The 23837-nt window shown below is 42.0% G+C and overlaps 1 protein-coding gene across 1 annotated transcript in view; it reads right to left on the minus strand.

The window, feature by feature from the left end:
* ADAMTS17 (ADAM metallopeptidase with thrombospondin type 1 motif 17) overlaps nt 1–23837 on the minus strand; it is a 157268-nt gene that overhangs the window by 52412 nt on the left and 81019 nt on the right. Inside the window, exons 11-15 of the mRNA XM_088172812.1 lie at nt 14419–14520; nt 13196–13341; nt 10753–10919; nt 9829–9956; nt 1082–1202 (exon numbers count right to left, since the gene is read on the minus strand). Of these exons, the coding sequence (XP_088028938.1) occupies nt 1082–1202; nt 9829–9956; nt 10753–10919; nt 13196–13341; nt 14419–14520 (664 nt within the window). The remainder of the gene's footprint in view (nt 1–1081; nt 1203–9828; nt 9957–10752; nt 10920–13195; nt 13342–14418; nt 14521–23837) is intronic.

Below are 23837 nucleotides of genomic sequence, written 5' to 3' on the forward strand. Positions count from 1 at the left end.
TTGATGCAAATGGGTGGCAAAAAACTGGCACAAAAGAGTCAAAGGCATAAATGCAGGAAACCATTTGACAGGTTGGCCAAGCACGCAAATGTGCTCCAGAGAGATTTGGTGCAGGTGGGAAATCCTACCTGCATCTCACAGGAGGTGACAGATCCCAGCTGGCCTCACAGGTGAGGAGGAGGAGGGTGCAGAGGAAGAGGTCAGTTAACAAAATCAGAGCTGAGACCTGGACTAAAGGGAGCAGCTAGGCACTGGTGCTGCTTTTTAGCCACTAAACTGAACTGAAGTGTGTGCTTAAAGGGGATTTTCACGTGCTTTGTAGAACTCAGTCCTGGAGCACCACATGTTGAATATATTCCTCCATACAGAAATGCCAGTTCTGTATTCACTGAATGGGAAATAATTTTTCTTCTGGACAAGTGTTTCCTCCTGGAGCAGCTTCCAAGTTCTGGACATGGCTTTCCCTCCTTTGGCTAATTGGGATGTGTGATAACAGGGTTCTCAGAAGTGTAGTACAGAAACCCTGGAACAAAGACTAATTCAAACACCAAGCTGTACATACATTAATGTTTAACAAGAAAGGGAAAAGTCTTAATTCCAAGCGCCTATATCCTATACTGGATACTTTTGCTGGCAGGGAATCAGTAAAAATATTCAGAGGGGAGTGCAGTGCTCTTTTCTTCAGCTGAGATATTCTGATTATAACATGAATCATCTACAACATGCAACATGCATCATTCTGAGACCTCAAAGACGGTGCTGAAATCCAACTTCCCTCCCGCTGAGAAAGATCCTGTGATTTTGTCTCCTATTTAAAATCATCAGCACCAGTAGCACTCAAAATGAAAAACACAACTTCACTCTGAATTTCAGGCAGAGGCAGTGGCTGGTATCTGGGTGACTGAGTAAGAAGCAGATGGGATATCACACTTGAAGTGAGCTGGGGTTTGTTTTGTGTTTCTTAGGTGCTTCTTAAGTTGTTTTTTTCTAAGTGACTCCAGTGCTATCCAGGAAGAAAAGCTGTTACTGCTACCCCAAGTCTCCTCCAGCAGATAAGAGAACCCCACTAAGTGTTACTCACCCATGCCCTTGGTGTGGTTGAAGTCTCCTTTCACCACTTTGCAGGTTTTCCCATCGCCACTGCAGATCCCACAGCGATCCTCTTTGGCAGCTGAGCCAATGATCCCATCACAGCCGATTTTCTAATGACAGCAATCAGAGACCCCCATTACTTTGTTTGCAAGTTTAGAGCAGCTCTAAACAGCGAGGTCAAGACTGACATCTAACTGAAAACCCCAATGGGGAGAAAACACTGAACTCCTAATTAAACTTTTGAAATACCTGAAAAAAGACCTCATTAATCAGATGGCTCAAGATACCTGAAATTAAAGAGTTGTTCAATTCAAGCAGGTCAGTTTCATATCTGGCCAATTAAACTTTTTCACATGCTAGCACTGGATTAAGAATCAATATTCAGTTGAAAAATAAACTGTAAAAGCTAACAGTTTCACCTAAAGCTTTGTTACAAAATGGTGTTTTCATCATTTTCTATACATACGTAATTTTTTTTCCAATAAAACCCTATAGTTCTGCTTCCACACATGGGAAGAGTCACAATATTCTCCCTGTAGCTATCAGGATTATCACCATAATCTTCCCTATTCACAAAACATTGACAGGTTATGATGATGAACATTTCACATTTGTAGATCTTGAGGCTGACAACACTGTGATTAAGCTATACAAATTTAAGACCCTCAAAATGATCAGCAATTTGCTCTTAAAGACATAAATTTCTACTGAAGTAAGCACTGTCATTATGCAAGTTATTAGCAGAGACTGCACTGTTAAAAATGAGTTTAAGATTTATTCTGCATAGATAAACAGTTCCTTGGCAAATGAGTAGCAGGACTGTCACTAATAAGACTTATTTGAATAAGGCTATTGGGTCTCTCCCATCTTTGCCTTCCTACGATGAAGCCAGAGGAAAGTTGGAGGGATATCTTAGGGAACAATCAAAACAACAAACATTTTGAAAAATAGGGTAAGCAGGGAAATATTAAGAGAACTTGTGCTGTTTATCTGAGCCTGTCTGCGTGTAAGCAATGCAGTTTGGATCAGAATTCCAACATTCCCCTTGTTTCAGAAGACCCTGGCCACTGCCTGAGTCCAGATGTATTTCAGGGATCAAAGATTGCCAGCGTTCCACCGTGTGCTGATGCAGAGCATGTCTGGGTAAATCATTAGGGACAGACATGCTGAGAGAGGCTGATCATCCCAAACACATACTAGGGAAATTCTGTTCATTAACTGGCACAGCACCTACATTGGTACACAGGAACAGCAGGGAAAAACCTGTATGAAATTATAAATGGGAGTTAAAGGAGGTAGGAAGAAGATCGTGAAGTTTTTGGCAATTGCAATTCTCAAGCCTAAACTTCACGCCCATGTCCAACAAATAATTTTGGGATATTGAACGTGATTCTGCCCCCAGAACAGAAGGATGTCCCAGCAGTTCTCCTTCCAGGAAAATCAGAATGATTTATTAATGGGGCTGCTGAAAGGCAGCTGGAAATAAACGTCTGCCTGCCACCCTGCTGAGATACTGGAAAGGCTGTGTTTAATTTAAGGCTCTGGTGCTATCTTTTATTGTGCTGCATTGTTATTAGCACTATGTGAGCACACAGATGAATAAAGGGAACATAATGAGTGTTGAACCACACTTATTCCCAGAGCTACACAAGGAGTCTGTAGGACTCTAACAGAGGCAGGGGAAGAATGGGGAGTTGGCAATCACATGCTTTGTGTTTACACTGGAGTTTCCCAGATAATGGAAACCAGTGGAAGCCAGCAAAGCTTGGGAAGGCTGAGTCTCCCCTCGTCTGAGACTGGGGCTCATCACAAGCCCTTTCCTCACACCTTTACTTGGTCACTGACACCTCCCCTCTCTGAAGGGCATGGAAACAACCCATTGAATCCACAAATGTAACTCCCAATATCTTTGCTGCTTTTTACCTGTCATCTTCACCCTATTCCCTGTGATGAAGGAACTGGGAATGGCCCTTGCACCCTCCTCTTCAATGGCACCACTGCTCCCATCCACAGGGCAGATTTCCCTCAATCCAGACCTCGAGACTTAAAGGTCCCATCATGTTTGGGCCAGGAAATGGCTTCTTACAAAGGAATATCTCTAAGAGAATAAAACACTTTTTTCTTGGCTTCAAGCTGAAAATTGGTGCATTCTTGCTGCTTTATGGGGGAAAAATACCTTGGAAGCACTTTAGTGTTGTCTACATAAACATCAGAGTCCATTTCCCCCTCCCCAAGCCTTCCAATCATTTCCAAACTGAAAGTGCATTTAATAACAGTACATTCAATAACAGTACATAATGAAACAGCTTTGGGTAAGATTTGACAGTGGATTCCAAAAGCTGCAAAGTCATTTAGAAACACGTTACAGTGACCACCTTGGTCACTCTGATCCTTTGAGAATCCCTCACATGGAAAATACTGTTAAAACCACCATCTCTTATAAAAAGTGGATCAGTGGATCAAAGAGGAAGAGACAGGGCTGGAAGAGCAGAACACAGTGGCTATCACCTGTATGGGTGCAAATACCTGCCAGCAGTCCTCGGGCAGTTAACTGAGACATTTCTCCAAGGTGGGAGAGCCCCTGAGATTCCAGCACTGGCAGGAAAAACCTTCAAGTGTGTACATCAGCATCTTTCCATTGACAATATGCTCTGTGTATTATACTGCACATCCTTTAACTACAGAGCTGTCCTCAGCCTGCAGAAAGCTTTCCAAAATGTGAAGACTGAATTAACCATATGCAAAGGGAAAATCTCAAGTTTCACTGCTCAGAAGTTAAGTTTTCACAGAGCAGAAAGAATTCCTTAAAATTTAAATAGTTCAAGGGAGTTGTTTGATCTTTGCCATCTCTCACTTGTTTTGTGTTGCTTTCTGTCCAGTCCAACCAATCAAGGTAAGTGGATTTATTAAATTAAGAAGCAGAAAGGGGAAGTTTTACATTCTGAAGAACGAAAGACCTTGTAAATAACAATAACTTCCAGTGTGTTTTCTGACCCAAGAGTTATCCTGCAGACAGGCACACTGAGTCCATGGACCAGCCCAACGGACTGGTGAGAAAGGAAGCAGCTTTAAAGCATGGGAATGCTGGCAAGAAATAAGAAAATACGTTTTTTAGGACTTCAAGTGCTCATCATGGACAGTCAGAAATGTGTCTACAGGTTTCTTAAGGCTCTTCCACCCAGGCAGTCTCCTACTCTGACACCACATTTTGGAACAAGCCACTGACCTTTAAATTGGCAGGTAACTGGATGTTTTCTAAGGCAAAGGACTGAAATTAATTCTCTTTAAGCCGGTATCTCCATCTACCCTTCCTTCTCTCCCTCCCCCTTTTTCTCATTTTTACAATTAAACATCTGAAAGTACTGCTTGTTGGGTGGTATTTCCAGCTTCAGTCATAGCTGGCTCCAGCATAGGAAAACTCTTCTCTTTTGAATACATATCACTTGGATTCTTCTGTGTGAACTATTCTCTGTATTGCTTGGATATTTTTTAATGATGTTTTTATTTGTATTTTCAATGGCTGTGAAAGAGCACAATTGATACAGCTTGTGAGGGTATGTTTTGCTACATAAACACAATTATTTTTGTTATATACACCCACTCTGTGCAAGAAATGACATTGTGGGCTCACAAAACTGTAATGCTTCCCATATGCTGAACTAACTGGCTGTCTCAATGGATCAGATATAAATATTGATGCAACATGTGCCACTTTGCAAATTAATCATGTACAGAGCAGGCTGGTTATGACAGATTCATCTACACTGCCAATTGCTTTTGTCCATAATATCCAATGTCCATTGATACCTCCAGGGATGGACCACATGAAACAGGAATGTACAGATGTGAGCAAGTGACATTCAGATCTGAGGAGAAGAGAATTCTTATTTTGTTGTTTTAAACACCTCTGCCCCTGTGGAGGGCTGTGGGTGTCTGTCAGGGCTGGGTGAGGTGAGTCTGGGTCAATAATCAAGCAATTCATCTCTGAGTTACTCCAATTGTTGTTCCACAACAAATTTTGTGCTAAGAATTGGAGTCCACACAAGAGTTTGTTCAACAAATACCCTCCTCTCATTTCCCAAGGCTTCAGATTTTGTCTGAATCAGAGCAGCTCTGCTGGATCAGGAGTTAGACACCTCCTATTTTAAATCAGCATTATCACATCTGCATTAGAGCTGCAATGTCACCTGCCATGGACTTTGTGCTTAGATCCCTCAGCAGCTCATGGGGGTGTTAGACACAATAATTCTTGATTTTTCACATATAGATATTGAAGGTTGTGTCAAAAGCTCTGTGTTCATGAGAGAACATGTAAATAATACAAAGCTCTTTGCAATCCCAGGAATTCCTTTGCTTCTGTTCTATTATATGCTTGCCATGGGATAGCAGGAAAGAAAAACTGGAAATAGCAGGGTTTTTTTTTCATACCCCACTGCAAAGTACACCACAAACTAATAGGATATCGACAAAGACTTGGTTTTGTCATTATGCCTTACCAAAATCCCTGATGCACTTTTTAACCTCAGATTACATTGCTACAGATCCAGACATAGAAAAAAACAAAAAGGCAATTATACAACAGGTTTCTGTAGTTCAGACAATCCTTCTGGATTTTGTGCACATGCACTAAATAATTTATCAAAGTTCAGTGCTAAGCCAAGTTGTTGTATGGAGACAAGCTACCCAGTCTGGAACATCTTGTACCACAGTTTGTAATGCAGGAATATGAATAATACATGGAAAATACTCAAGTGAGGAGACATAGCCAGAACTGCAGGCATCAATCAAATGCAAAAAGTGGGTACTAAGTATGTAAAAAACTCTTTTCCAGCAGCAGGTCCAGAGGACAACTTCAGTTTCTCCTCTGCCACCTCTGGCACTCTCCTGACACTCTGACTGTCCAGTTTGCAGAAGCTATTTTTGAAAATATGTCCTTTTTGCAATTTGTGCTCCCCTTTCATAGAGTGTGACAATCATTTTCAGAAGAAAGTAGTTCTGTAACAATTTTGTTGTGCCAGGACAGTCTAATATATGGCTTATTATCATTAAACATACTGTGGATTCACCAGCCAGTTGAAAGGAGGTGTGATATGACAAAACATTCATGAGAAAACTGCAGACAGAGCCAAAACACCTTCACCTCTTAAATTGTTAAATAACAGCAAAGACTGCCCTTGATCTCCAGCCCAGTTCAGCTATACAGGAGGTCTCTCTTTTCACAGAGACCTTAAATTACATCCTGAAGCACAATCTGTAGTCCCCACTGGAAAGTTCTCATGCTGTCATGAGGCTCAGACTAATCCTGCTTTGAGAAAAGCCAGCACAAGGTCATGTGCATCATAACAGTCAGCTGAGCAGCTTGTCTTCTGCTCACCCCTCTGCTCTGTGACATCTGACACTTTTTTAGTTCCACTTCTGCCAGCAGTTTTGAATTAACCTCAGCAGCACAGAGCAAAGCACTGTAAGGGGTCAGAAAGTGCCCTGCTCTCATGAGTGAGCTCTCATCAAACACACACCCCACAGGCCCAGGGAAGAACCAAACCCTCAGGGAATCCTCTCCCTGAAAGCCATTTGTCACTTGAAGAGAAACAGAAGATGAACCCAGTGTGAGATGCAGGCTGCAGTGCCCTACTCCACCTTCCCCATGGCTGCAGTGTCCATTACAGGGAAAGCAAACTGCTGCAAAGCCTAAAGGAGCACTCACCCTCCTCCTCCAAAACATCAGGCTGCTCTTGTTCTCCAGTCTGCTACAGATTTTCTGCCTCTGAAAAATCTCTGGAGAAAATAAATTCTCCTTGCTAGAAGACCATGTGCATTTTGAGGAGAAAAGGTCAAAGACCAACATAAGCTTTGAGCAGGAGATCCAGTTTGCTCAGAGGATGGTAAGAAATGGTGCATTTGAAATGTTCAGCCTCAAAAGCAATTCAAACAAGGAAAAAATTGAATTAAGACCTTATAATTCATCTCAAAAACAAGGAGTAAGGCTAGAAAATGTCTAGGTGATTTAGGAACCCCTATGCTAAATTTAGAGCTGGCTTTGCTCTTTGGTGCTTCTATGCATGATCAAAGTAATAACCAAGTTTACTCACTCCAGCTGCCTTCAGGTGCAAGGGATAAATACAGGGATGCTGCTGCTTTTGATGATTTTTTTGATGATTTCAGGGATAGTGAGGCTGACACCGAAGGCTTCATTGACACCTTTTAGATTGGAGTTCAGCTTTAAAGTGAAACTGTAATAACTTCACAAAGTACAACTGAAGGAAAATTCCCTTAGTGCTCAAATGTATTTGGGGCATTCTGAGGCTTCAGAGAATCTCTTCCTGCTTTCTTTCTCAAAACCCTCCTCTCCTTGCAACAGTTTTTTCTCTGCCATGTTCATCTACATTCATTCATCATCCAAGAACAATTCATGAGCTGCATTTAGGAGCAACTAATGAAGGGAGAAGATCTATTACATTTCCTGGGCTAGATGTTCACAGGCAATGGTTACTGCTAATTTGTCTGTTGCACTGACAATGTGTCATCCCTGCCTTTGAGAGCCTCTAACTAGAAGGATTACATAAGAAAATAAATAACAGTAATACCACCCTCTGATTTCAGCACTTATTCTCTTCTCCAGGCGCCCTGCAATGCTTATTGCCAGGCTTTGTCTACACTGGGTAAAGAAACAAGGAGAGGAGTAATTAAATGAACATGGCAATTAAATTGGTTTAATAGGCAGCTAGTTAGACAAATATCTGTGGCAAATGGGGTACACAGGCACATATGGCAATTCTCAGCACTGCACTGCATATATGGCAGAGGAGTATTATAAATGAGTTCACAGGGCTTTCAAATCTGCTCGGCTTGAACTGATCATTTCACATTTTTTCTCAGCCAGATGCAAATGGACTGAATGTTCTGCAGCTGTCATCACCTCTCTGCACAGTTAAAGGCAGTTGCCCCTGACTCTGAGTGCAATTTGCTTTTCGTGATGTACCTCCAGTGCTCTGTGCTCATAAAGGAATTCATTTGGAGGGAGCTGGCTACTGATCCTCCCTGGATGAAAGAAACGTGCCTTGCCATGATGTCTGATTTACCATTTCTGACAGTTCTGAAGGTTTGGAGCAATAAAACTGGCCAGCCCAGAGTAATGGTCAATGGCACACAGCTGGAGGTGCACAGCTGGCCTGACTATAAAAGGTTATTAATGAGGGTTTTTTTAGCTTTTTTTAGTTATAGCCAAAAACAGGGAAAAATGAAGTAACTTGGGATGCACCATGAACCTGGCACTATGTGCAAAGCACTTTGTATTATAAAGAATCAAACTTGCACTGGCTCCCCAGACTGCTGCTATTCATATTCTTTGTTGGAATAAATAAGAAAGAGTGAATTAAACATGCGTCTTCAGCATCATTTGTCAAGAAACAGTGGGAAGTGTCTCCTGCAGCAGTGCAAAATTCAATCCAAGGATTTTTCACTTCTCTCTTTGCATTGCTATTAGTAAAGCTGCTTTATGCCCCCAAAGCCTCTCTCACACCCAAGTGAGTATTGTGTTCATTTATCTCCCTGCCTGGAAGGCTCAAAGCAATAAAAATTGGCATTTCTTAACCACTCACAGAAATCAGAAATAATGCCAAATGTTGATTTATTTCCACTAACTTTTCTGGTTTGCCAGGACAAACCAGTGAAGTTAGCGGAAATAAAAGGTGATGTTAAAAAGCTGTTCTGGTGTATACCAGGGCAGGGTAATACCAGGAAGAGCAACTCCTACCACAGGATACAAATCTAGATGAGGAGAAACTGAAAGAGAAGAACCCACCACTGTGGTGTGTGCAGCACACTTTGAACACAGGCTCCATGATCAGGAGAGAGGAAACTCACGAGGAGTCTGCCCTGACAAATTGTCCGTGACAAACGACCTGAATGCTTCACCAGGAGCACCCACTCCAAACAACTTCCAGTCTTTTATAATCTTTAAACACACATTTTGTCAACTCCCTTCCCTTGTCCAAACATTAAATTTCCATCTTATAAGGGTCTACAAAGCTCCATTACATTTTTGAGGAACCTGAAGCATCAGTGGTAAGAGCTGCCCTCCTTAGCATTCAGTGTGTTACAAGCTCTCTCAGCAAACCATGAAGTTTTATTACAGAGATCTCCCACAGCCCATGTTGGGTCTGTGTGTAATTTGGTTAGAGAGAAACAATCATTGCAATGGTTATAGGCCAACACTCTAAGGAAAAGGGAATTCAATTTGAAGACTCTGGTTCATGTAGCTGCAGGAGCCAAGGAGCAACTGGTACTGGAAAGCTTCCTCAGTATTTCTAAGAAGGAACAAGGTGGACCTGAAAACCATCATGATTCTGGCAAGATATTGCTTGTAACAGGCTAGTGACAATCTGTAAGCTGATTTGCAGCTTCAGTGCTTTTATCACTGATTCCTCAATAGCCAAAAAAGAGCAGTTAAGCAGGCCAGACTTCCCCTCCAATCTGCTCCCCTCACAGAAGTCCCTTCCCACCCAAGCCACACACACAAGCAAATGTGATTTTTCAGCATTCCCAGCCGTAATAATATCATCATACCTCGGGTATTCAGCACAATTCTCAGACCAAGACACAGCCTTGGAGCACTTAGAGTGGGCCTTATAAAACAGGGCTGTCCCTTCCCCTCAAGGACAGCCTCCCAGCCACTCACATGGTGCTGCCCCAGACTGAACCTAACACTAGAAATAGAACAAGAGAAAGTTACTCCACCTGGCACTTGCCATGTACACAGAGATCTGTCTCATAAGGCCCACAGGGAGTTCCATCCAGGACTCTGTCTGTCACCAGCACAGGAGAATCCTTGCCCAGTGGGGAGCAGAAGAGCTCACATGGCTTATCTGGGAAAAGAAATACAACTGCCCTTGGGAACAGCACAAGTGTTTGAGGCAATGGTGATGCATTCTCTATATGAATGGATTTGGACATCTCATCTTTGAAGGAACATGAAGCTTTCAGTTTAGGCTTGTTATTTCTCCACTTTAAAATATTTAAAGGGTTACATTGATGAGACTGGGTGTTAACAGCACAGAAAACCAATTAGTCAATACACTTTCATGTATCTGTTTGTAAAGGGAAGATGTTTCTTATAGGGAACATTCATCAGTCTGATAAGAACGATCAAGTCATTGTGCCTCACAAAATTAAGGCTACAGGCAGTGATTTTAGAAGTACAAGTTTTCCACACCATTTCATATCCCACCAACATCTGGTTGAATAGCAAATGAACAGCACGATCCAGCAGAGGAAGCATTAAAGGAATGTAGGTGAGATAGTTAACTATGCTGAGATGCCCCAAAATGACATAAATTTAATAATGTCACAGGGATTCCACCTTTTCTTTCAGTTCCAAACTAACTGGAACTTTTTAATATTTAAATTCTCAACTTCAGACTGGGAATCAAGTTAAGGCACTTCTCTCCCAGCATTTCAAAAAGATGAGTAAAGCATTGACAACTCTGTATGTTCTATTAAGCAGGCTAAAGGAACAGCAGGGCAGCATCAAGAACAATTAATTGCAATTAGTCTTTCAGCTATAGTTAAAGGAGGTCTTCTCACCAACAATGGGAGCCCTGCAGATGAGAAACTGCAGCAAAAGAAGAGCGAGGAATTACAGAGGGAGACGAAAAAACTCACCATCCACAATGACAGCTGTCAGGAGGCTTTTCTTCTTGTTGGTGTACCTGTCGTGGGCCTGGCACTGCTGGTCCCTGAAGCTGGGCACCCCTTTGGGGCAGGGCAGGTTCTCACACACCGTGTGCTCCACGCTGGCCCCCCGGCAGTTCTTCCCACCCGGCCCCGGGCTGCAGTGGGGAACAAAGGCAGGCTCAGCACCAAACACCCGGAATGTTCCATTTTCCCCCTCCCACCCTTGCTTTGCCCCCTGCCTCCAACACTCCTGAGCATGGAAACACAGCAAACATCTCTTCAGCACGTGTCCTCCTTGCAAATAAAACACCACAGAAGCAGCTCTAACCTGAACTGTAGGTAGAGTATCCAGAAACAAACCTGTGCTGCAGATAACCTCCATCCATGAAATCCATGCCATTCCACACATTTGTTTTTTAAACATGCAGGAAAGGCCACTAATGCAACATGAGAATTAAGCACCTGCAAAACCTATCTGTTTTTATTTATCAATCCCTAGAGAAGAAAGAAAATTCAAATTCTCAGCAATAGCCTGTATTTTCTTTGCAAAATATAATAAAATATAAACAAAAAAACCCCACAAGTAAGCATGGAATCTAGAATTCCAGGTCCAAGCCTTGTACTTAAGAGCTCAAGCACTGCCTGGGATTTCCAATGAACAGTGCAATCCAAGCCCATGTCTGAAACAGTGACTGTGTAAGATCTCTTGGTAGGCAACTCCATAACCACCTTTCACTGTATTAATGCCAAGAGAAGCCACCCACTAATGGAACTGAAGAAATCAAAGCCCATTTATGCTGCTGTGACCCTTTTACATGACAAGGGGGGACTGGAGAAGGGATGCTCTGTTTGGACCAGTGGTTTTCTCCTCAGTCCAACTGTACAACACCAGCTCAAAGCCTAGACAAGAACACAAGGCAGTACAGCTCAAAAGTCTGCACATGCAAACTGGTTTATGACACACTCCTTACAACCATGAGGAGGCAATGCATGTAAATGCTCAAAGAAATTACAGAGAGGAAAAACCAAATCAAACAGTGAAGCAACTGGTTTAAAAATACTGATAGTCCCACAGGCTCAAGAGTCAGCTGGCAGGAGTAGAGATTCCTGTAAAAAAAAAAATCCCAAGACCAAATATATACAAAATAAAAGATAAATCCCTTAGCCAATATTTTTGGACAGTGAATAAACCAGCTGCAGCAGTGGGCTGAGGCCAGGAATTCGAAGCAAAAGAAGATCACGTGTGTATCTCCAGCCAAGAATGTATATGAGCAAGAGAATTTTAAAATCAGTGTGCAGTGTTGGAAGGAGCATTTCCTGTAATTTAAGGAACGATGATGAATGGATTTAGGTTTGGTCAGCACTGTAGCTGACAGCAAAGAAACCAGCTCAGTCCCCTTTTCAGGAAAATGAGCTGGTAAAAACCAAACCTGGATATTACAGACATGTAACTGCAGCTCAGAAAAGGAGAGGAATAAACAAAAATATCCTTTTCACATGATTACAGGTCAACAGCAGCAATTGTGAGCCTATCCATCATCTAGGCATGTCTTCAAAGTGACTGTGTTGCTATGCAGAATTTCAGCCTCAATTTAAAAAGAAAAGCTTTGGGTACTTTGTGTGCAGAAAAAAATCTGAATAAAGTCAGAGACACCCCATTTGGAGGGCTGTTCCCAAGGCTGTAAAATTATAATAAATACAATTGGGTGGCCAGTTAAATGGCACCATTTTAACCTCTTCAGGACTCCAAAACAATGAAGAGACTTCCAGATGGGCCTGAAGTGACCTGAGGGATGAAGGACAACACCTACATTTCATCCTGAATCAGAAAAAAATCCAAGCCCATGCAGAAAGCCTCAGCTTGCCTGTAGTCACTGTGCAGAAGCTAAACTGCACCTGGCACTCCCTGCATGCATGAAAACCTTCCTGTTCTTATGCAGCACATCCTGACCTACAGAACATCTCAAGGAGCTTTGCCAACACAGCTCTGGGACACTCTGGTTCTTGTCAGCCACTGCACTGCTCCCCAAGCCCAGAGCAAGCACTCCCTGCAAAACTGATCTCAAAGGTACATTGGCTCACTTTGGTCTGTAGATCCAGATCAGCCCCTGCTCATTCACTGTAGTGCTGGAGGGGAAACACAGAATCAGTTTTTCTGCCAAACTACATGTACCTAATTCAACTGTATCTACCTTTGAATCACTGCAGTGGGAAACTTCCAAAGGTGACCCTTCAAGCCACTTCCACAGAACCTACTTCAAATCACCCCAGGATTCTGACCTGCTCATCGCAGCTTGTGAAAGAGAAATTTCTCAGGGCACCAGCACAGCTCTGCTGCCCATTTCTCCCCTGCACTCTTGCAGCAAGGGCTGCCCAAGAGGGAAAAGGCTGCCAGCATGGCAAAAGGAGCCAGGATGGTGTGAGGACTTACGGGGGGTTGTCGCATTTCCGCTGCCTGAAGCGCACCCCCGTTCCGCACGTCCGGCTGCACATGCTCCACTGGCTCCACACGCTCCAGTCCCCGTCCACGTGCTCAGGGATGGGCGTTTTACTGACACACTCCCCAGCTCGGCACCACTGCAAGGCAATCAGGTTAGCACAGCCTGGGAAAAAGCCCTGACCCTGCACAGGTGCATTTTAAAGGATGTCTGAGGGACTGCAACAAGTCCACGTCTAAGTTTCTAGGGACTCGAGGCTTTGGTGAGATGGCAGTGGGAGAAGGAGGAAGGGAGGAGGTGAAACGTAGAAATTTAAGTGTCACTCTCAACAAGCCCCTGAAGGGAGTTCTGTCATTAAAAAAACAATCACAGAACTGAGCCCCTTACTTTATAAAGCAGATAATTATCTAAGTATTAAGACTTAAAGCCCCACAATTCACAGAAACGGAGTCCAAGAAATTATACCCCAAAGCAATGCCTTCATCAGTTCCCAGTATGTACAAAATGATTGAAGTATTTTGGACCTAACTTGGCTGAAGCCCCAAACCTTTCTGATTCTAATAGGTTGTGCTGGCTCCTGACCAAGCAGCAAACTTGGCCTGTCCAGGATGTGACACAGTGAGCACTGCTAAGAAACCTTATGAAAGAGTCACCAGGGCTCTTCCAGTTAGAAAAACATGGGCCTAAAAACCCTTTTTTTCTGTTTCCTTATCATGATTTCCAGGATCCAATTTTTCTTGTCATTGTTTATCTTTATTTGCAAGCAAAGAAAAGGTTCCAATCCTTGATCTCAGCCACCAGGCTTTTTAATTTTACCCTTTCTTACCTCCCCAACTATAGCATAGATAAAAAAATTTAGAGCCCAAAACAAGTAAGTAGGGGGATGAGAGTTATCAAACCAAGCAAGTTCCAAAAATTACATATATAAATAAACACAGCAAATTATACTTCAAAAAGAACAGAACATCACTGAATTTGAGCTCAATTATTTTGAGCTACTTGTAGAAACTATGAAGTTTTTAAGCAGCTTTTTTATTTCTTTCCCCGTCTTCCACCACTCTCCAAATGTCAGGCTAAATGCTTTGCACACTTTTTACCTCAAATAAAACCCAGAACACGACCAAGCTATGGGTTTATGGTAAATACTGAACATCTTGGAAACATTATTCCCAATGCTGGGAAAGAAAAGGTGACTGGTGCCGAGCACTCTCATTACCTTGTCTGCGCCACATTCGGTGCCATCCAGAGGGGGGTCCAACTTTGTTTTACAGGATGTGTCTCCTTCCACCAGGCACCAGAGCCCAGCACACATCAAATGCTGCAATCACAAAGCAAGGAGGTGCAGTTATTACTTCTGGGGATGCCAGCCATCATTATGGGATATACTTCAAAGCTCAGGCAGTCTTTCTCAAGTGAATCCAGAGGCATCCAGTTGGTTTGGGAGCAATTATTTTTTAAGGGTTGATTGGCATTAAGTGGTGAGGCTGGAAGCATGAAAGAGATTGATGGATGCCACTGACAGGAACAAAACCTACCCCAAACAAAAAGTGTGCTATTTAAACACATTTCTTTTCACAAGAATAAATCTGGTCCATTAAAAAGGAATCCTATATGGGAGGCCACGCTGGGTGCTTTGGAACCATGCCAAATGCTTAGATGTCCAAGATGCTTAATTACTCCTATTTTTAGAATAAGATACTCAAGTAACTGCAGCTGGTGGTAGCAATAATCAGCCAGCAATGCCCCTAGGGAGAAGGTGGAATGAGAAGGAGGAAAGGATGTCCTGGGGTGCTGTGCAGCAAAGGAGGAGCTTGTTGAAAGGCAGGGTCAAAGACTGGGAATATTCTGGGGATCATTCCCCAGTGCTGCTGCTCTGCTCAGCCAGTGTGTGCTGCAGGGATCCCAGTGCTGACCACAACTGTGACCTACCAGATCAAAACATTTTCAGAATTTAAGAACAAGCATCAGGAAAAGGGACCTTTGCATCAGTAACATTTTCCACAGCATCCACCATGCTTTGCATTCCATGCAAGTGGATGATTTCAATACAGTGCTACTTAGCTGAGTACCAAAAGAACAACAAAGAAGAGTTACATTTCTTTCCACTATTGTTCACATTTCAAGGTAATGGTAAAAAGATGAGAAATCTGACTCTTGTGCCAGCTGGTCTTGTCAAGATTTATTGCACCTCATTAAATAGTTGAGTCAACACGCTTCAGCCTCATGCTTCTTCCCCAATGTAATGTAAGAGACTGTGGGTGCATGTGTGTTTTGTGTACAGGCATGTTGGTATGTCTCTATAAAACAGATCATGTCTCTATAAAATAGATCTGTACAAGAGAGGGTGCAGACGAGATAAATCCCAGTCCCAGCGATGATGTAGAACATACTGAAACAAAATAGTTATCACAGCAGTATCTGCATCCTGCTCCATTTCCACATCTCTTTCTGGAAAGAGGATTTTGCACTATTTCAACCCAAAGAACATTCACAAAAACTGGAAGCAGACAGCACAATTCAGCATCTGTATTAGCCACAATGCAGAAAGTCACTGTCAAACAAACAAACAACAGCAAATACTCCAGGGAAACCTAAATCAATGACTTTTCAAGACATTTTCTCTGAACAAATAGAACATATGGGAAAATATCAGTCTTCAGTAATTTTGACTAAATGACTGTGACTAATTAGTGGTTTACCCACAGCTCTGAAAGCACTTAAGCATCAATTAGCCATGAGGACATCACACACTGTTTTATTGATAGGTATAGCAAGGCAGAAACATTGACAAGGCAGAGATTTCAGAGCTTGCTGAGAAATTCATTGTTCCACCCCATAACTCCCAGATTCTCAACCCCCTGCCTTCTGGAGAGGACTAAAATCAAAAAGTACATCAATTAACTATCCATAAGCATTACAGGAAGAACACAAATCTAGGTAATAAACCACAGTGTGAAAGCACTACCAGTAAAACTTCCTTCCAAACCGTGGCTGGGGACAATACTGATATGTAAAATGAAGAGAAGCTTTGGAAATGAAAGATGCAGACTGCAAGTATTCCCACTTTTCCTGTCTTCAGCCCCTCTCTTGCATATAACCACAAAGCTTCCAAGCAGAATGTGAGGAGAAACACTCCAGCCACATCTCTTGAATGATCCAGACAGAATTTTTGCCCCCAGAAGGAAACCCTCTGCTTCTGCTTTCTGTCACAGGAACATCCTGGATGGAGATGAGATGGAATTCACTATGTCCCTAAAGAGGTTCTTCTTGACATATAAGACCACCATTGCTAAATATCTGTGCATTATGCAAGATCAGTGTTTGTTCAGCTTCAGGTCCCTGGATCATAAACTGCACGTAAATTAGAGTTAATTTCTGCTCTTTGATGTAAAACTGGGAAGACAGAGTGGGTGGTGACAGAAACAAAGTCATAAAAATGAAAAAGCTTTTTGTACAATTTTGGCTGGCAACCAGAATTCCTCCATAGCCCACAAGAGCATGGAAGGTGATAAAGCCAGGTCACAAGACCAAGTATGAACCATGGCATGGGGAAGCAATGGGCAGAGATCACCTCAAATACGTGCATTTGCACCTGCAGAACAGCCCAGAGTAGGGATACAGAGGGTGTAAATATTCACATACAGGTGGGTGTGGTGTGTGTATATATATGTGTGTGTTTATGCCCATATACACTTATACACACACACACATAATTGTAGGGAGATAAAGAAAGGAAATACCTCTCTCAGCAACACCAACATTTCTGAAATCTCCCATCTTCGAAGTATGGAAAACATCGGGTTTTTATAGCACCCCTGTGTTTGATTCAGAATCCTAAATGCAAAGCATATTTCAGGAAACAGTTACAGAAAAATCTGGTAACAGCACTGAGCTCTGTGTTCTGGTGCCACACCACTACAAAGCTCAGGCCCTCGTTTAGCCCAGTCCCCTGCATTTAATAGTGTTCAGATACCCCAGCAAAGATGAAACCATCAGCTTTGGGACTGCATGTCCCCAAGATGTTTTATCATGTTAATGGCTCTTTTCAAAAGAGATCATGTATCCTCCTCAGCTACAATAGGAACCCAAACAAAACTCCCCATTAAACAGAAAAGCAGTGGCAGTGACTTTTTAATGGTTAAACAGTCAGCTTTGTGGGGAAATATCCAAGTGAGAAATGGCAGCACTTGAAAGGAAGTTGTTGTATGTGAGTGGCAGCTCAGAGCTTATACTGATACAGAAGAAGCCATCAAAAGAACTGTATTAGTGCTAATTCTGCACTCAGCAACCAGCTTTCAGATGGCAGGTCCCTGCCTGCAAAGCATTCCCTGCAGCGTTCAAGAAGTGCCAGTGAGGATTTTCCAATGATAGATATTTTGCACTGGAAAAATATTGATTTGTTGAAACTGTCTGTGGGGAAAGGTCATCTTTGGATCAGCTCCCAGTCTGAAATATTTCCAAGAGTAAAATAAATTTTTAAAAAGCGAGATGGCTGTTGAGAAGTAGTGTTTCAATAAAAAAATAAAATTACTTTTTAAAAATAAATAAGAAAAAAAAAGCGTTTTCAACTGAACCCTTAAGGAATTTATACAGCAAAAAATAAACTAAATAAAATAAAATTGTTATAAAGGAGATAAGAAAGCCTGTCTGCACAGCTGTTAGGAACAGTCCTGGGAGAGGTCACGATCTGGAAACTGCCAAGCTGGGAGAGATGTGCTCGCAGGTGAGCGGTGCTTCCCATTACAGGGATTACAATGGCATCTATTTGACAAAGGGGCCTCTCTGGGCCAGGCGTTTTCTCTGCCTCAAAGATCTCACCATCTAAACAGACTCCTGGGAGCTTGGGGATAAAGGAAGTTTTATCACTCCATTCTAGGTGGAAAGATGAGGAACAGAAAGGGATTAAATGTCTTGCTGTAAGTGTGCTGGGAGATGCTGCTCAGAGCTCTCTGCTCAGTGTCACAGCCACAGGCTCCCGTGTCACTGCCTGATCCAGCTAAAGCCAAGCTCTGGCTCTGGCCCTTCCCACCCTTCCCCAGGATGGTTTCCCTTCCCTGGAACTCCATCCCCATCACTCACAGTGTGTGGAGCTCAGGCTCAGCTCAGCAAAGGGATCTATTTCAGGTTCCTGAGCTCAGTGCTGCAGTGGCAATGAGGAGAAGGCAGAGTTAATCCAGCCAGCTCCTTGCCCACGGGCACCAAGGCTGGAGCTCCTTCTGGGGTAGCTATTGCATCACTTCTGCTGCTAAAATCGGCATGATCCTGCCCTGTGACCTCGTGTGGGCTCTCAACACTCCCCCACCTCAAACCCTCAGATTATTACCTGCAAGGGGAGCTTCCAAACCTCCAAAGTACAAAGAGGATCCAATGAATAAAGATGTCCTTCCCACCATGGAACAACTCTACAGAAGCTTGTTCATTCCCTACACATTCACTCCTTCACCTTGTCTGCACCCAAGGAAAGAAACACTCATCTCTCCTGGAGATGAATTTGTTTCTGCTGCCCACACTAAAGAGGAACCTCTTCCTTCTAGCAGCAGAATTAAACCACCATGAAACCAACTCTTCTGTCAAAATGAGGGGACTACGAACAAGAATCCTTATCCTATCCTTAAGGGACCTTGTAACACACAAGCTTGATTCTAAATAGGTTGATTTTCAATGAAATGCAGAACTCCTATTTTGCCAAGTTTTTGGCTCAGCATATTGCTAACCAGGAGAGAAAATGTGCTTATAAATGGGATCCTAATTAACACCTATTAGGTACAATAAACACACAATTTACTCTTGCTTTCCTGTTCAAACCACAATGCAAAGTTCTCAAAGCCTTAGGACACTTCTGAACAGCAATTCTTTACACAAGGTGACAAAAACAATGCCCCAAATTTCTACACCATCACTGTCTTTAATTTTGGGTGCAAAAACAACCCACAGCAATCACAAGAGAGGTGAGCAGCGTTGTTTGATGGAGCTTCTTGCTCCTGAAAATTAGATGAAAATTGTTCCAAACTAAATCCTGTAAAACTGGAAGGCATTTTTGGAAAGTAGCCACATGTTGACCCAGACAAGATAATTGTGAAACTCGGATCCATGTCTCAGTGGCCAAACTGCTGACCTGTGTCTAGAGCTGATATTCCAAGATCATGCCAGACAAGCAGTGGAAGACTCCCAGACTGTAAGGAAGGCACAAAGGAACACAAACACTTTTTGGGTTTAACTGTCCATTGGGAAGGAAACAATGAAATAGGAAAACACCATCTCTAGTTTCAGCTGTCTCTGGTGCTCTCAAGGAAAACTAAAAATCTTCACAGTCTAAAATACTTCTTTACAAAGCATCAGTTTTATTTAATTTTTTTCGTGTACCTGGAATTAAATTAGTAGTCAAAAGAAAGAGATTGGAAAGAGCATTCATAAGACCACAAGCTACTTTTATGGCAAAACATTATGCTGAATACAAATCTTTCCAGTGCCTTGAGGGCACTCATGTCACCAACTCCAGGGACTCACAGACATGGAAAAATCCAAGGAGAAAAGGACAAGTTTTATGCACTTTCCTACCAACACACAACTCTCACTCTGTGAGCTCTTCAACTTTACTGAGCCCAGGTTTTAGCATCTTAAATGAGAGAACACAACACAAATGTGTCACATCAGCTGGAAAAATCATAGAAGTGTCTTTATATGGTCAAACCTGGAAGTAGAGACACATGGAATAAAGTACTTGAACAGTCTTTGAATTAAATGAGTGGAATTTTGTACTGTGACATATTACCAATGTTTAAAAGAGCTGTTCTTAAGAGTAATGTTCACTCAACAGCTGCCAGTGAACTCCTGAGGCCTTAACACCTGATTGTCAGATATGAAAAATATTGATTTTTCTGAACAACAGGCAGAGTTGTCCATTAAAAAAGAAAAAATTGGAAAATTAAAAGAATGAAATAATGGATTTTGTTTCTTGGCCATGGGAAAAGAGAAGCAAGGGATGGCAAAATAAATATAGATATGTACACACACTGTTCAGATGTGGTTGTGAAAATTATGGAGTTTCTCTTGAAGTGTTTTGCAGATGGGAAGTTCCCAGCAGGCCACTGGGAGAAGTCTGAATGCCCTTCAAGCTTGTTATACACTATTTTCAGGCTGATACTCAATCGTATTCTGGCTAATTTTGTGAAATTCAGACTTTAGCTGTAGATGCCACATCACAAGGCTACACTAATTCTTTCTCCCTCCCCTTGTCTCAATAAGAAATGAAGTATTGCCAAGCTCAAGTGTTTAATTCTTAATAGGCTCTCTCTACTATTGTTAAGAGTTTATTACGTTTATATTCTGAAATTTCCACGTTGTATTTTTATAATTTTATTTTGGTTCCCTTCTGTCTTTTGATTTTTCTTTAAACCACTGCACCAGAATGTGTTTTGACCATCTTCCAAACTGAAACACGTACAAAAATTTCTGAAGCATTCCAATAATTGTAAACTGGGCTGTGCTGCCCAGGCAGGAACTCTGCTTCTCTCTCGTTCTTTCTCTCTCTTAAACAAAAAGCATTTCCACTGAAAGTAAAGAGAAAAAGGTGTTTTTGTAGCATACAGAAGCTGTGAAATAGGACACTTCAGCTTCATAGAAACAGGCAATGTGAAAATAGTCTGAATTCTAACAACCTACATGAGGAAAACTATAAACTATAGCATGGCAATTAAGTTAATTGTTACCTTTACTTCTCAAAAAAAATTCTTCTTTTTATTTCAGAATTGCCAGACTTCTATCGTGCAAGCCTCAAGAAAAACCCAACCCATCCTCTTCCAGATTTATTAGGATTACTATATGGACAAAGTCCCTGACTGTACAGAAAACGAAAATGCAACCTATTATTTTCAGGATAAACCAGTTTTCAATCTAATTACCACGTTCTTGTAAATATTCTATACAATACTAAATAATAGGGCTCACTATCATGGTCTGCATCTCACAAATGGCCCTGCAGAGAAAAGGCAAACAGAGGCCCATTGATTCCCATGCACAGAGCCCAAAAGGCCACTCCAGCAGTCTCTTTGTAAGACCAAGACCACAGAGAGACCTACAATTGCTGAATTATACTCACCACCACACCATCAAATATGCAAACTGAAGGGGTACAGAAAATCCACTCGATCACTACAATCACTGGTTTTTCTTTACTTTGTTTTTGATTCCTCTCCTCTTCCATATAAGCCATGAAATCGACTTTGTCTCCTTTGGCTTGCAATCAACTTTGCCCTCTTGTTCTGTAGCTTGTAGATATTGGAAAATACCTACATTTGTTAAAAACCAACCTGAACCTAAGAAAAACAGAGGAGCCAATTCCAGCTGGTTTAATATTTCTAAAAACAGTGCTATGTCAAAATTCACATTCCCAGCTACATCTGAGCTGACAGTGTCCCTTGTCAGAAAAAAAATCTCTTAGCAGCAGAGTTAATCTCCTTCCAAGTGCCACTCCAGCCTCAGCCCAACTTTGACTCAAAACAATGCTGGACAATAATGGTTATGTAAAAACCCACAAAAATGTGTTAATAATAAATAAGCCAAAATGCTTATAAAACAAAAAGCCAAATGGATACATGAGATAGAAATCACTTTTTTTTCCCCCATAAATATGATTTCAGTGTAAAAGCCTCTGTTGGTAGGCGTGCCAGCCTGAAAAATAAAGATTAAACACGCAGAAAGTTTCCATGAGAGCTTTCAAATGTGTTTTGATGAATTTCTGGGGGAGAAACACCATCTCTGCTCCCTGAGAGACTGAGCAGAAACCACCCATGCTATTCCTCTTGGAATAAACACAGGGAGAGCAAAGGGTTAACTCCTGCTCTCAAGGCATCATAGCCTGGCTGGGGCTGGAGCTCTCTGCTTCCTCTCTCAGAGGGGTCAGATGAATTCACAATAGTTGATTCATAGCCCAGTGTGGAGCTGAAGGACAGAGGTCAGACAGGTTGAATTGTCTGTAAGTTGCACAACTGCTCCCATGCTAGCCCTGGACTCACAGCAGCACTCAGCAGCCAGAGTCCCCCAGGATCTCTGTGCTTGGGGTGCCCTGAGAATGCCCCGTGCAGTGGCAGAAGTGCATTTCTGTCCAGCTTCTCCTGCAATTATCACGATGTTGCTCAAAGCTTGAGAATGACACAATCATCTATTTAATTTCTGCTAAAAGCAACTTGTCTCCCTCAAAATAAAGGCCACTGTGTAACCTCTTAGGTGGGCCAAAGCTGTGCCAACACTGTGCAGCTTCCCAGCTGGAGACAGGCAGCATGCCTGGCATGGCACAGCACACTTGCACATCCTGCTAGAGAAGACTTGCATGGATCACACAGTGCCTGACATCTGCAATGGCAAAGATGAACAGAAAGCACCAGGGGAAAGCACTCTGCATATTCCAGGAGAAAACTCTCTAACTTGGATATGAAGGGGGAATCTACTGAAGGGTGTTGTGAGATTCATTAATATATGTGAAATCCTATAACCATAGAATGGTTTGGGTTGGAATGGTTAAAGTTCATCCAGTTCCAACCCCCTGCTATGGGCAGGGACACCCTCCACTATCCCAGGGTGCTCCAAGCCTCATCCAACCTGCCCTTGGACACTTGATCCCTGCCCTAACAGGAACCCAGCCTAAAAGCCTGACCCACTGCTCCTTAATGAGGTGACATGCACTAGAAAATCTTATCCAACACTGAGGTTACAGAACCAGATCCTGAATTATACAACTTGGAGGTCACACATTACAACAGACTATGGATCATCTGACTTATCATAAACTCATTTTTTAGCATATTAAAATGTAGAAGGAAAGGAGAAAGGGATGTTGAGGTTTGATGTATGTGAAGCTGAGCCTTCCTCACGTGTTTTAATTTCTGTTCTGTAAATTTGGAGCAGAATAGCTGTAGGATAGATGGTTTGGCAAAGTTATATATATAAACCTGAGAGCTACAGTTTTGTTCTAAGGCATCTGAGTTAACCTTAAAAACAAAATGGAAGAACAATTTTGGGGATGCAATCTCAAATATTCAGAAAAGGGTGAATATTCATGGATTAACTATCTTGTTGGACTGATGTTGGAAGCCCAGCCACTGCCAAGCATTGAGGGACCTGACTCTGTGAAAGCAAAGATTACATTCCTTCAAAAAACTGGGCTTTGATGCTGTTAAAGGAGAGAGCTTACTGCACAGAAATTTTCTGCAATTTCTCAAAAATGTTGAAATTTTGGAACCATCTAACCTCTGAAGTTTGCTCTAAAGCAAACTGCATGGCATTTTTGAATATAGGGCCTCTAGCTTGCCTGATATAATTATGTAGCTCAACTATCTCCAAAGAAATATTGTAATGTAACTCTTTTATTATATAAGAAAATAGGCAGCAGACACATGTAATCATAAAAAGATTGAGCAGGCTCATTTCCTGACGTTTATTTCCTTTTCGTAACAAATATTTACTGTCAAATGTTTATTGCTTTTACATTTGGATTTTTTTAATACTTTATTGAATTAAAAATACCACATTACCATTGGCTAAAAGAGGAGACAGCTGTATTTGCCAATAATTTCTACAGCTAATGCCAGTGACCAATGCCAAATTTTTTTTTTGGTTCATATTTTTGTAGACAGCTTT

The sequence above is a fragment of the Sturnus vulgaris genome, chromosome 13, assembly GCF_052056855.1.
Source record: "Sturnus vulgaris isolate bStuVul1 chromosome 13, bStuVul1.hap1, whole genome shotgun sequence".
Classification (NCBI taxonomy): Eukaryota; Metazoa; Chordata; class Aves; order Passeriformes; family Sturnidae; genus Sturnus; species Sturnus vulgaris.